Source organism: Topomyia yanbarensis, chromosome 2 (assembly GCF_030247195.1).
Source record: "Topomyia yanbarensis strain Yona2022 chromosome 2, ASM3024719v1, whole genome shotgun sequence".
In the NCBI taxonomy this organism is placed as follows: Eukaryota; Metazoa; Arthropoda; class Insecta; order Diptera; family Culicidae; genus Topomyia; species Topomyia yanbarensis.
Genome location: NC_080671.1, coordinates 189,932,356 through 189,946,870, shown reverse-complemented (window position 1 = coordinate 189,946,870; position 14,515 = coordinate 189,932,356). Strand labels below are relative to the sequence as shown.

The 14,515-nt window shown below is 40.7% G+C and overlaps 1 protein-coding gene across 10 annotated transcripts in view; it reads left to right on the top strand.

The window, feature by feature from the left end:
* LOC131682492 (tyrosine-protein phosphatase Lar) overlaps positions 1–11,079 on the top strand; it is a 487,937-nt gene extending 476,858 nt beyond the window's left edge. For all 10 annotated transcript variants that reach the window (XM_058963998.1, XM_058964004.1, XM_058964003.1 and 7 more), the window contains 4 exons: positions 396–3,601; positions 3,659–3,791; positions 3,855–4,271; positions 4,393–11,079. In XM_058963998.1, coding sequence (XP_058819981.1) covers positions 396–3,601; positions 3,659–3,791; positions 3,855–4,271; positions 4,393–4,461 — 3,825 coding nt within the window. In that variant the 3' untranslated portion in view covers positions 4,462–11,079. The remainder of the gene's footprint in view (positions 1–395; positions 3,602–3,658; positions 3,792–3,854; positions 4,272–4,392) is intronic.
* The last annotated feature ends 3,436 nt before the right edge of the window (positions 11,080–14,515 follow it).

Below are 14,515 nucleotides of genomic sequence, written 5' to 3'. Positions count from 1 at the left end.
TACTAGGAAGGAGATGTTGGGACAGCAGAAGCAGCGCTGTTAGAACACGGCTTTACTCAAACTCACAACTTTTCCACGGGGCTCGTAACTAACATCCACGCAATGGCAGTGGCGGACACCAACATGTTCGACCGCGCTTTTACCGTTTGTGAAGTTCTTTTGACCTGTAAAAAAATATTTGCACATAGGACTATACTGGTTTAGTCTTAATCCGTTTACGCCACGGCCACCGCTCTGGGTCTGATGTGACACTATATAAACTGAATTTTGCTTATCTTGAACCTTCCGGCTTTCGGAAACTTTTGCTAAATCCTCTTTGAGTACTAGCGGCTACTCATTTGGGATGCCATTTCTAGCAAATAATTGTTTTCTTATCCACTTCAATTCATTCACAGGGCAAAGGACTGCTAAATGATCCAATGAAGTTTGACGTCGTGGATGCATTGGAATACAATGTGACAGGGCTACAACCGGATACCAAATACTCGGTCCAGGTGGCAGCACTCACGCGAAAGGGCGATGGTGATCGCAGTGCTCAGATCACGATAAAAACCCCGGGAGGGGTACCGATTCGACCGACAGTTAACTTGAAAATATTGGAACGTGATCCAACTGTATCGATCGAGTTGGAGTGGGAACGACCGAAACAAACTTACGGGGAACTGCGGGGTTACAGAGTGAAATGGGGAGTTCGTGAGCAACCATTAAACGAGGAAAATATGTTAGGTCCGCATACTCTGACTAAAAAAATAAATGATTTAGAACGTGGAGTGGAGTATGAGTTCAGAGTAGCGGGAATGAATCATATTGGAATTGGCCAGGAGGCCGTAAAATACTTACAGACACCTGAAGGTACACCAACAGGACCTCCAACGGAAATATCCGTACGGTTCCAGACTCCTGATGTAGTCTGTATAACCTGGCAGCAGCCAACAAGAGAACACAGGAACGGTCAAATTACGAGGTATGACGTTCAGTTTCATAAAAAGATCGATCATGGTTTGGGTACGGAACGGAACACGACAATCATGAAAGCTGTTTTCACGAATCTGGAAGAAAGTACGGAATATGTCGTACGAGTTCGAGCATACACTAAACAGGGAGCAGGACCATTCAGTGAAAAGAAAATTATATCTACTGAACGTGATATGGGAAGGGCTCCACTTTCAGTTCAAGCTGTTGCCACATCAGAACAAACTGTAGAGGTTTGGTGGGAGCCAGTTCCGTCTCGTGGTAAGCTTGTAGGATATAAAATATTCTATACCATGACGGCAGTCGAGGATCTAGACGAGTGGCAGACTAGGTTGGTTGGCGTTACCGAATCTGCAGACCTGCTTAATTTAGAAAAATTTGCTCAATACGCCATAGCGATTGCTGCCTTATATAAAAATGGCCCTGGTAGATTAAGCGAAAAGGTCACTGTGAAGGTCAAACCTGAAGATGTTCCACTCAATCTGAGGGCTCACGACGTGAGTACACATTCCATGACTTTGAATTGGGCCCCTCCGATCCGGCTGAATCCTATCAATTACAAAATTTCCTTCGACGCAGTGAAAGAATTCGTGGACTCACAAGGTATCCCACAGAAACAAATCTTACCCAAACGGGAAATTGTCCTTAAAAGTCACGTTACATCGCATACCATTGGCGAGCTATCTCCGTTTACCACTTATTTTGTAAATGTAAGTGCTATTCCAACAGACTATTCGTACAAACCTCCCACTAAAATCACTGTCACTACGCAAATGGCCGCTCCTCAGCCGATGGTACAGCCTGATTTCTACGGCGTCGTAAATGGTGAAGAAATTCAAGTTATTCTACCGCAAGCATCAGAAGAGTACGGTCCTATTTCCCATTACTATCTTATCGTGGTTCCGGAAGACAAATCTAACCTTCATAAACTACCGGATCAGTTTTTAACCGAGGACCTTTTACCCAGCAAAACGCGTTCGATTCTAACAAATGCTCCTTACATTGCTGCCATGTTTTTACAACGAAACATTCCGTACACGTTCCACCTTGGCTCTGGTGAAACAAACCACAATTTTACCAATCGGAAATTGGAACGTGGCAAACGTTATCGGATCTTCGTGCGTGCAGTGGTCGACACTCCCCAAAAGCATTTGTACACTTCGAGCCCATTCTCGGAATTCCTCGCACTGGACATGAAGGAAGCTCCAACGGGTGAACCTCCACATAGACCGAACCCAAACGTTCCTCAGGATCCAGAAATATTGATCCGAGGTAAGAACGAAGAACCCGGAATGATTTGGGTTGTCGGCCCTATCATCGCGGCCATAGTGCTGTCGTCGTGTTTGGTCATGGTGTACTTCATACGTCGTCGAAGGCAACCATACAAAACTCCGGATCAGGCTGCCGTTACTCGACCTCTGATGGCTGCAGATTTAGGTGCTGGTCCCACTCCTACCGATCCTGTCGATATGCGTCGACTAAACTTTCAAACACCTGGCATGATCAGTCACCCTCCAATTCCTATCTCGGAGCTCGCAAACCACGTGGAACGTTTGAAGTCTAACGATAACCTCAAATTCTCCCAAGAATACGAAAGTATTGAACCAGGTCAGCAGTTTACATGGGATCATTCGAATATGGAGGTTAACAAACCGAAGAATCGATATGCAAACGTAACTTCTTACGACCACAGTCGAGTCATTCTACAGCCGATCGAAGGAGTTCTAGGATCCGATTACATCAACGCAAACTATTGCGATGGTTACAGAAAACACAACGCCTATGTCGCTACCCAGGGACCTCTTCAAGAAACGTTCGGAGATTTCTGGCGAATGTGCTGGGAGCTCAAATCATCCACAATCGTCATGATGACTCGATTGGAGGAACGTTCGAGAATCAAGTGTGACATGTACTGGCCAGCACGAGGTACCGAGGTTTACGGTGTAATGACAGTGACAATCACAGAAACTCAGGAATTAGCAACCTACAGTATAAGAACCTTCCAAATATGTCGAAGCGGTAGTAACGAGAGACGGGAGATGAAGCAATTACAATTTACGGCCTGGCCCGATCATGGCGTTCCGGATCATCCAGCTCCGTTCCTACAATTTTTGAAACGTACAAAGGCTTTAACTCCTCCCGATTCAGGACCAATTATTGTACACTGTTCAGCGGGTGTTGGAAGAACTGGTTGCTACATCGTAATTGATTCGATGCTCGAACGAATGCGACACGAAAAGATGATCGATATCTACGGACACGTGACCTGTTTGCGAGCGCAACGTAACTACATGGTTCAAACCGAGGATCAGTACATATTCATCCATGACGCCCTACTGGAGGCGGTGATCTGTGGCAGCACTGAGGTTCCCGCTAGAAGTTTACACAATCACATCCAAAAGCTGATGCAGACCGAACCAGGAGAAAACATTACTGGAATGGAGATGGAATTCAAGAAACTATCGAATGTGAAAGCCGATTCGACACGATTTGTAACAGCGAATTTGCCGTGCAATAAACACAAGAATCGCTTGGTACACATCCTACCATACGAGGCTTCCCGCGTTTGCCTGACACCGATTCGTGGAGTCGAGGGAAGTGACTACATCAATGCCAGCTTTGTTGATGGGTAAGTTTTGATATAGCTGTTGCTACAAAAATTTGCTAAGAAAAGTTTCTTGTTCAGTTATCGATACCGGAATGCTTACATCGCAGCACAGGGGCCATTACAGGAAACCGCTGAGGACTTTTGGCGGATGTTGTGGGAACATAACTCAACCATCGTAGTAATGTTAACCAAATTAAAAGAAATGGGCCGGGTATGTTGCTAAATAGTTGAAAAATTAGCAATCGTATGACTAAAACCTTCTTGATTTTTCTAGGAAAAATGCTTCCAATACTGGCCACATGAACGTTCAGTCCGGTACCAGTACTACGTGGTAGATCCAATCGCTGAATACAACATGCCACAGTACAAACTGCGCGAGTTCAAGGTAACTGATGCACGCGATGGATCCTCCCGTACGGTTCGCCAGTTTCAGTTTATAGACTGGCCAGAGCAAGGAGTGCCAAAGTCTGGTGAAGGCTTTATTGATTTTATTGGTCAGGTTCACAAGACGAAGGAACAGTTTGGTCAAGATGGCCCTATAACGGTGCACTGTAGTGCCGGAGTTGGGCGGACGGGAGTGTTCATCTCGCTTAGCATAGTACTGGAGCGTATGCAGTACGAGGGAGTGCTGGATGTGTTCCAAACGGTGCGAATACTGCGGTCGCAGCGCCCGGCAATGGTACAAACAGAGGTAGGTCACCCAATTCTTCACCGGCATGGTAAGGTTTCTTTTACTATCATTTGTCTTATTTCGAATCATGATTAGCTTTCACCATCTATAACAATAATATTTTCTGCGCTATCTTCAATAGGATCAATATCAATTCTGCTACCGAGCCGCACTCGAGTATTTGGGATCGTTTGATCACTATGCAAACTAAATCAACACTGCTAAGACTAAGAATAAAAGTGAAAACAAAAGCACCCGATGCAAACAGTCACAGGATGCACTATATGATAGCACACCAATACCTAAATCGTGAAAATTATGGAACAATCGCCAGTAGATCAGTGACAACATACCTGATAAGTGAGAAATTCATTCCAACACCGAACTCAGCAGCATCACCTCATCGCAAATCACTCCTGCGTACAGCAGGAAGGACATCTTCATTCTGTGTTTAAATCAAAAATTAAGAGGGTAGTAAGACTAGGCCTGAAAATAACTCATGTATAAGAATTTCACATCATACGCATTCTTAGGCGTATAGTGTTGTTCACCATACTGGCAATTCTAAACAGCTTTCTGGAGACTTTTGATACGGTGATTAACTCGAATGTCACACATTATCATTACACATGAGCAGCTGGTAAAAGCAGAAATGCAACTAGATAAGGAAAGCATCGCCCATTTCATTCTACCGACGCATTCGTTCAATCAAAATTAGTAGCATTAGAGTCTTACAAACTTTTCGGACGACATCTAATATATTTTAAATTTAAATAGAGCAAAATTTGTCGTTTTACGATCCAGAAACATCAATAGTTAGAATGAAATCTTTAGCAAAAAAAGAATATCAAAGACATAGAATCAGGTCTTTTAGATAAATGACAACCAAAATGGAACATTGTAAACAAATTTTCAGGATAAAAAGTTACTACTTAATTATGCAAATAGTAATATAAAGCAGCAAATTACAGAACAGCGGAAAAAATGGCAGCACAGTGATTGCACTTCTAAGGTCATCTCATATTTGTATGAACTTACAAAGATACGCTTGACTTGATTTACAGAAGACTGCCAAGCCGAAGCAGATTGGATGCGTATGAAAGGCAATCGTAATCTATTTTTTATAACCAGAGAGCGAACGTAGCGACTGTTCTGTTGAAGAAGCAAAGTGAGTTAATATTCTTCAGACTGATATTGTAAAAGTAACACACTAACTGTAAAAAGTTTATGAGAGCAGTACTTCGGTAGAGTTATATGTTAAGCAAAAAGTAATTAAAGAAAACAAGATCAGATATATTAGACAAGTTGACCTGTTTGAATGATGTGCAAAATATAAAGCAAACCTTTAAAAGAAACTGCTTGAGAAAATTATAGGTGAATTCAAATGCCGTAGGAGAAAAAAAACTATATCACGATGTAGACTTGTAAACAACTAGTTTTTAGGTTTGTACAGCAACAACGTAACTCAAAGTGTCGCGTCAATAACTTTTCGGGTATGCTTATTAGCGGAAGGCGCACCGGAAATGCATCACAATCAACCGTATACAGCATCAATCATTGGGCTTGTGTTTGAAAGTCGTCCTTCTATTAGGCTCATTTCGAAATAACCATACGTTATTATCCTACTAGGTTTTTCCGTGAAACTTTGAACGTGATAAGTTAGGCATAACTATAGCGTAGATGTATTCCGTAACATTGACAGATTTAGCAGATCACTGGGGAGAACATGCTTGCTATACTGTACCATTTTTGGCATGCATTCATGTTTTCTGTTGTGAAGCGTCAGAACAATAAGCAGCTGACTTGAGCGTTTTTTGACGTTACGAGAGTGTTGAAAACCTATCCGTCTGAGCGAAAGTAGGTTTTCATTTAGTATGTTGAAGCATATCAGATGCGTAAATGAGCATCACAGGAAAAATTTACAACAACGAGTACGACAGGTCTCTTAGGTTTAGCTATTCTAACCTGTGTGGTAACGTTTGGGACAAACGGTTAATTTATGCGGGAAAGGAAAAATATCAAAAAGCCGTTTTAATTTCTGGAGCAAAAAAATATTCAACGTCAAATTTCTTTCTCGTTCAAGTTGACATTTTTAAACACCTTTCCAATTGAACCATTTATCTACTGAGAATTTTCTTAATTCCTGGGTATTATCGAAATGTAACGCCATTTCCGGAGAGATAATGGATTCCTTAGAATGTCCAAATTTTTACATTTAAGAATGATTCATTTTCATCTATTGTTGATACAACGGTTTTACTTAACTTGTTTTTTATTATGGTTGAATTTCGAAAGTCCTACAAATTGTCGAGCATCCTTGATTATCATTACAAATAATATTAGATAGTATACAATCATCTCAAATTGGAATGAAATGCTTATTTCCAGGTCGATTTATCGTGACCAGCATTTAAGTTCAATGCATATCACATTTATTCACTTCATGTCATGTGACAGTCACGGAGATATTTGGTCGAGTATTAACCGTGATGTAAAGCAAACTCCCTAACAAATTGCGGTAGGACGTGTTTCTAGAAAACTTACTTTCCAGCTTTTGCTTGAGGTACGCTGGGTTGATCGGTACTTTCGACGGCTTTGCTTCATCGTATCCGAATCGTCGTATAACCTTTTCGATGTTGCTGGTCTGATCGAAAGCGTAATTATCGCCGAACTTTCAGACACGACGAACTAAAACGCATTGAACTGGAATGGAAAACAATAAACTGTATTATATATTTTAACATATTAGTTTTAAAGTACGTTTGTCAACTGGTATATCTGACGATTGTTTTTAATAGGTGTCCTATCGAAACGATTTTAATATGTTGGTAGGCGCGGCGATGATGGTTTGATATCCCGTTGCGCGACGGGTAAGATATTATCCTACGAAAGTCTGGTTGAGCGCAGGGATGGTCTTCACGAGACCCACCCGACACTTATGGGGCATTAATACCTAAATCCAGCGGGAGCGGAACTAGCTTGTGCATTGGCCGTTCGATCCACGACGTTAGTGCCAGTGCGTACGATACATTACTGATTCGGAAAGGAGGCCATTTCTGGCATGCCCCCATGCATTGTGGATGTGTTCTCATTTTTTAAACAGGACCAATTGCCCTGATTCTGGGTTGTGTTTTGTGGCTTGCCACTTTTTTCGAAATTGTAGTGCGATAATATCTCGTCAACTTAACCTGGCTAACGACCTAGATGTGACACGAATGTGATTGGCATTTGTTTCTGGCAGCAAGTTAAGTGGCTAATTGATAATGGAATGCTCCAGAGTGAGGGCTTTGCAGAAATCAATCGCACCAATGCGGTCGGAAGTTCCTCGTACATCAGTGTTGTATTTTTGTGTATCGCTGGGGGTTACTGACAGTTACTGATCTACAGCATGATTGAGTTCTGGTGATTGAAGTAGTTTTCGGATGATCCGTATCCACGAAATTGGCTAAAAAAATAGTCAGCCCTTTATTTGTTGGCGAGTTGGAGTCGTTCAGACTGCAAGCAGACTTCCCATTACCATTTTTCCTTCCATTCGACAGCAGTGCGTCCAACCCGCTATACAACCACGTACCACCGTTTGGCAGCCAACTATCCAAAATCTCTGCTTCAGCGTTCCGATCATCAAAGTCAACACGCTGGGTGTCAATTTCTAAAATGCACTTCTAACAGAAGCAAGTTAGTATAGTAGTGCTCTTTGCGTTCAATTACTGAATAGGGAGCATCGTATGGTTGGCTAGAATTTCGGAGGCGAACAACAAATGGCCGAGTGCCATCAGGATAAATTAATGGAAATATAAGGTCTTTGGGAAGAGAAGTTTTTGGTCACACAAGTGGTATCGTTTTGACAATGCAAGCTGTAACCACTGAATTTACTGATCGTTTGTCTGCACTTCCAGAGAGATAGTATGATCTCTGCTACCACATTGGACGTATCAATAGTTTCAAAAGTTCTTATTTCTTGGAAGATATTCCAACCTGCTATTTTTTTATGTCAGCGCCAAAGTTCATCTTGTAGGTACGCCAACGGTAGAATGCGTTAAAGAGCAGCTTGAAACAGCCCACAAGTACTAGAAGTCATGAGCTCTTCCTAGTATGTTTTAATTCTGGATCGATACTTAATTTTTCTGCATTGTTTTACATCGCCAGATGGCAGCAGTAGGTGATTCAGCCGGGGTCGGTTTGGTTCGGTTCATAAGGTAAGAAAGCCAGCTTTGTGTCGGAACAAGATGCATTAAAAAGACTCAGCAGCCCGAAGTTCGTGCAAGGTGAGCTGCTTGGTTTTAGGCAAACTCTTCACCCACCCCCAGAATTATCGGGGCACCCTGGCTTATTGTTGTCGATAAATCGAGTGCCATATGACCTTTGTTACAATTCGATGCGTTGAAATGGCAACAAACCTGATAATCGAAGATGAAATTCTGCACGGTAGGAAAACCTTAACCGTCGTGCAACTTGCTCGACTAACAAAAGATTGATCTTACCTCATTTGATCTAGATAGGATCGATCAAGTATTGAAGTCAAACTGATGACTCGGTCGATCCGGACCAGATAGTTTAAGATTGAGGCTTTTCCACAATAATTATATGGTCGTCAAATTACGATGAAATTTGCAGCGTGACTACTTCAGTTGTATTGCTGGGTTTCCCATTAGTGATATCGCTTACATGAATGTTGGTGTTGACCTTTGCAGACCAAGATTCATGACATACGCTACTACACTGCCCATAATCGTAAGTCAGTCCCACGTAGATAAGGAATCCCATAGAACATGGGACTGACTTGCGATTATGGACAGTACAGGATCCGCTTGTTTAATCTCATCTACCATGATTAATTGTTGATTCTCCGCAGCTTCACGCAGTCTTCACGGAGTTGACCGAACAGAGCTCTGACCACTTGAGTGAGCAGTGGATGATGTTTGTATTTGCCCTGTTTGCACACTATTGCAGATGTGAAGTTCCTGAAAACGCAGGTCAGGCCAATGAAGCATATATTGGCTTGCTGAAAAAATTCGCAACGTTCATTGTCCGACATTCTTTTGAAACTGGATTACTGATATACAACTAAGCTTTGTGGACACTGCAATTTTTACTATCTTCTATTAAATTAAGTTATTTTGGTATCTCTAATGGAAATACCGAAATAAATCCGGCTACCTTCAAGATCAGCTGAATCGGACAAGATCAAAAACAATATGGCTTAACTTCATAATTGCGCGGGCTAATGCAATCGTAGTTTAAAAAGAAATACTAAATGGAACCAACATCTATGCTCAAACTTAAGCGTTACCACAAAGGGAAAAAAAAGAAACAGGTCGCTAAATTTAAAAAAAAACTATACGACAAAATCAGCTCCTACAAAATACACACGCCACAAAGTAAGTTATTTTCTACAAACAAAATCGAATAGTAAACTTGAGTACATCACCAGTATCACACGCCCCCTTATGTGTCAACGCTATTAATTATCATTAGTGAATAATAGGTTTGTATTGGAATACGTAGTTAAGTACCTATATGACAAAGAAGCAGCAGAAATATTCGAAATACACGTAGCAACGGTAGTGGCAAGCTATTAACTCTTAAGTAATATTATATATTGAGTGGGATTTTAATTTTAGACGTATAAATTTTTCTACCGAAACGTGAGTGCGAAAAAAACTTGAATTATGTGTACCTATCGATATTGACACCCGTCGTCGCAACCGACCGCGCAAAGTTTCCTCCTACCGTCTACTGTTTTTGCTTTCACCCTTAAGAATGAGTTAGATTGTTAAGCTTATTGGTTTTAAGATAAAAAATTGTTAACTAGCGCAGCTACGAACGAACTAAACGAAACAAAACGAGGCCATACAGTTTATAAAACGGGATATTTTTAATTACTTTTATTTACTTTTAATACTGTTAATGTGAAGATTTCAACATTTGTTCAATTTACCTTGGATTGTTCGAACAACGATCATACAGATAACTCATTCAATCGGTATTAAGTTTGATCATTCCATTCGACGTTTTGATCCCATTTATTTATATCGATAAGTGCCCAGAGTGCTATTTTTCACAACTATTAAAATACGATCTTCCCAGGTGTTAAACTTTTTCTCTCATTTCCGAAAAGCTTGCCTGCGAAGTGCAACTTGACGATATTACTCCAATAGACTAATGATTATACCTTTACGTTTTAAGCAATACGTTAGTTTCGAAATATATAATAGATATACGTTGGTCAGAATAGTTATCGTTTGGTTCTCACAGAAACAAACACACACTACTACAAGCAAAGGAATTTCAATCCACCTGTACAGAAAAACAGCACCATCTTCGTAACGGTTACAAAAACCATGTAACAGTGAATAGAGTGAAAATGTTACACAATTGTTTGTCATACCAACTAAACCGGCAAGCCGACATACAATTTGTTAAGTATTGAGGGAACACAGAAAATGAAAAGATGTTATTTTTGCGGGCAAACAAACACAGTTGTAGGAAGGAGTGAACAGGACATATTTTTGTATGGATGCGACCGGAGGTATACCAGCTTAGCGACGGACATCGCTAGACAAACTCAAAAGGAAGCCGGTAATCTAAGAAATGTGAATAGTTGAGAGACAGTGCAATATGAGAGATTTTGGCCAATGTGGAGTTAAGCTGTGCGTAAAATTGAACATGTGTATTGCCAGATGAGCATTGAATGATAAGAGAATCTATGGGGATACTTGAAGTCAGGTGTTTTAATTTTGGCAGAGAATAAAACGAACAAAGTTGAAGGGAAATTGATGCATTGTCGAGATAATTAGGTTATACGAATAATAAAAATATTAAATTAAAATATGATACGAGTAGTTTCCAACTGGTTTTGAAGATATCTTCTTTTTTTCGAGGGGGGCACCAATTTCGTAGAACACGCAAAATTCGAAATTATTAGTTACACACATCACGATTTGTTACAATTACCCCCGAGTATGTAAGTAAGTAACGCCACGTAATTTTTTTTACAATTCGCACCGTACTGATAGCATAATAAAATATGCTAAAGCACCCAACATACCAAGCATTTTCTAACCTCGATTGATCGGTTTTATATCAACAGAATCACTTACATCGTTTGGGCTTGAGCAACTACCCCTGATACTGGTTACAAAAACATTGTTAACCCGGACCAGTTGATATTGCACAGAGAATCAGTATTGCCTGGGAGTGGTCAACCTTCAATGTACAACTCCTGCTAATCCCAAGGGTCATCATTACCATAAGAATAGAACTTAGATCACGTCAAAAAGAATAAATGAATGTTAGTCCGATACTTTTTGTTGAAAGCAGCAGTGTGTGCACTGCGGTATCTTAACAAACCACGATCAGGGTGGTTGTTAGAAGCGATAAGGATTCCATTAACCCACTGGCCAACTTACTAAAACGCGAAAGCCCTACACCACTATACCGGTCCCAGTAACTGTGGAAACAAAAAGACACCAGTGCTCAACAAAACATAATGCTTGCTGTATCAAATCAAAAAGTGTGTTGATGCATATTCCGCTGATAACTATGTGATAATCATCAGAGAAAACATGTGTCGGAAACCCAAGCTCATTAAGTTTCCTCAACAAGCCATTGGTAACAAGGTTCCATAAAAATGACGACAGCTAACCAACATTCAGGATATCCGTAGACACTCAGTTTCCCTATCTATACTTGACTTAACGATATGCACACATGCCGGTTACTAAACATTGCGTTTATCCAGCTCGTGATAAATAAAGGCCATGACATCATGCTGCTTTTAAAATGGATTCGAAAGACACCATGTAAAAGCACCTTCAATATCAAGATAAACTCCGCAACGTTGTGTAACAGGGAGGTTGTAGACTTACCCCGCTGATATGCATATTGCATTACATGTAGCCACAGTCTATAGAGAACAGTTGCGCAAAGAGTGAAGTCAATAAAAGCCTACCTATCGAGCACAATTGGAATCCATCTCTGATACCTCTGCAGCAAAGTTGGATTCTAATTTTGCTCGATAGGTAGACTATTTTCGGCTTCACTTTCTGCATACTCTTTGCGTACCTTTATACTAGAGATGGTCGGGTTTTAATTTTTTCGAACCCGAACCCGACCCGAACCCGAGAGCTTGAAAATTGAAAACCCCGAACCCGACCCGAGCCCGAAATTATAAAATTTGAAAAACCCGAACCCGACCCGAGCCCGAAAATTTTAAAATTGAAAAACCCGGACCCGACCCGTACCCGAGAATGAAAATTTTGTAAAACCCGAACCCGACCCGACCCGGAGAATTTTAAAATTTGAAAACCCAAACCCGACCCGAAAATTTAAAATTTGAGAATCCCGATCCGAACCCAACTTGCTAGTACGGAGAATCAACCAAAGATCTCGAAGATTTCTAATTTTAGGCACCCGAGCTGGACCCAAGGCTCATCTAAGAGTAGTAGAATCATTCGAATCACCATTGAGTTATATCTGTCTATGGCAAAACGAATCACTGGCGAGTAGAATTCGCATTTATATTGACTATTATTGAACATCGAATTTGTAATGTTCTGAGAAACTTATAAATCGTCGATATCTTAATCGGAAATCAGGATAAATCGGTGGCTAACTCAAGGGGAAACAAAAAGCTTAATGGTGATAGTTTCAAACAACCTTGCCCGTCGCATTTAACCAAAATTTCTAATTCTTTATCGAAAACCATTCTTGAAAAGGCAGATTTGTATAATTTATTACTGGTTGGTACGGTCAAACTTGTGTCGAAGGGTGTCAATCAAGATTCTCTGACGCGTTTTTTATGTCACATCATTAGCGTTAGGACTATCTATGGTGGGGTATCTAAATTATATTATGCTTCAGATTATACGGTAAGCGCGTCAGTAGAGATGCTTCGACATCTCCAACGGAGGTTTCGGAACGACTCCAAACTTTAAAAAATCCGTCAATGGCTTCAACAGAACACACAATTTGCGATTAATTCCTCAAGAGCGTGGAAATTCATATATTTTCATGAAGAAATCCGGATCATGCAACGGCCCAATCGGGGACAATCTGACAATCTGTGAGTTCAATATATGGGAATTTGTCTTTGTAGTCAATGGTTGAAAAGCATCTCGTGGATCGCAACTATGCCAGGAATATACAAATCGTGCAGCCTTGAAATTTAATTATGATTTTAATTCATGTTTCTATTTATAATATACATAGTTAAAACAATTATAATTCAATATGTAGCAAAAAGTACTACTATTCAGTATACTCGCGACACCCACTTTTCGATTTCTCGCGACTGTCAAAACGACCAATCAGGAGCGGATCAATAGATAGATACTTATTGTCTCTACTTCCCATAGATTTTCACTCGCTTTGCTGTAGATACGATTTGCTGTAGGCTTTAGCCGAGTTTCACGCGTTTACTCTAACCGCGGCCTAAGTATCAGTTTTAAAGTACCTATCGAAATTTATAATAGAAAGTTGAACCAATATTTTCCGAGAAATTTCTGTGGACTTGGTTTGTTACTAATTATCATGAAAAATAATTTGCAAAAACATTTTAGATTTGAAACGTATTGTTGAATACTCTAAAATGAATTTTCGTTTAAAAAATAAAATAATTCGAGTAGCTTGCGAATCTGAAGAGAGGGAATTTTATACAAGAATGAAAAAATACAATATTTGAGCACCAGAAAACAACGACGAATTCTAGCGACTCAAATGTGCTAACATTTAGTACGGTTATATGTGTCATCCATTCGTTTCAAGAAGTATAATACACTACTACAAAAAGAGACTGGGTTTTGTGTACAGACGCTAACTGCATCAAGAAATGGTTGGGTTGTTTTGTTCAAAACCCGAACCCGACCCGACCCCGATCATTTCTAATTTAAAAAACCCGAACCCGACCCGAGCCCGAAAGTTCAAAATTGCAAAAACCCGGACCCGACCCGCACCCGAGATTTCCAAATTTGAAAACCCGGAACCCGACCCGAACCCGAGAAGCTTAAATTTATCGAACCCGAACCCGATCCGAAACCCGTCGGGTTCGGGTCGGGCCCGGGTTTCGGGTCCAAAAACCCGAACCCGACCATCTCTACTTTATACTAAGGCCTTTGCATGTAGCGGGTGCTCACCCAAGCTAACATCCCGAATGTAGTGGTCGGTCCACTAACTTGAGAAGGAAGGGGGTCAGACTAATCGGTCTAAAGCTCTTTGCCTGAATTTTAAAATTATTTCCCATCACGCTAATCGAACGTATCCTGTTG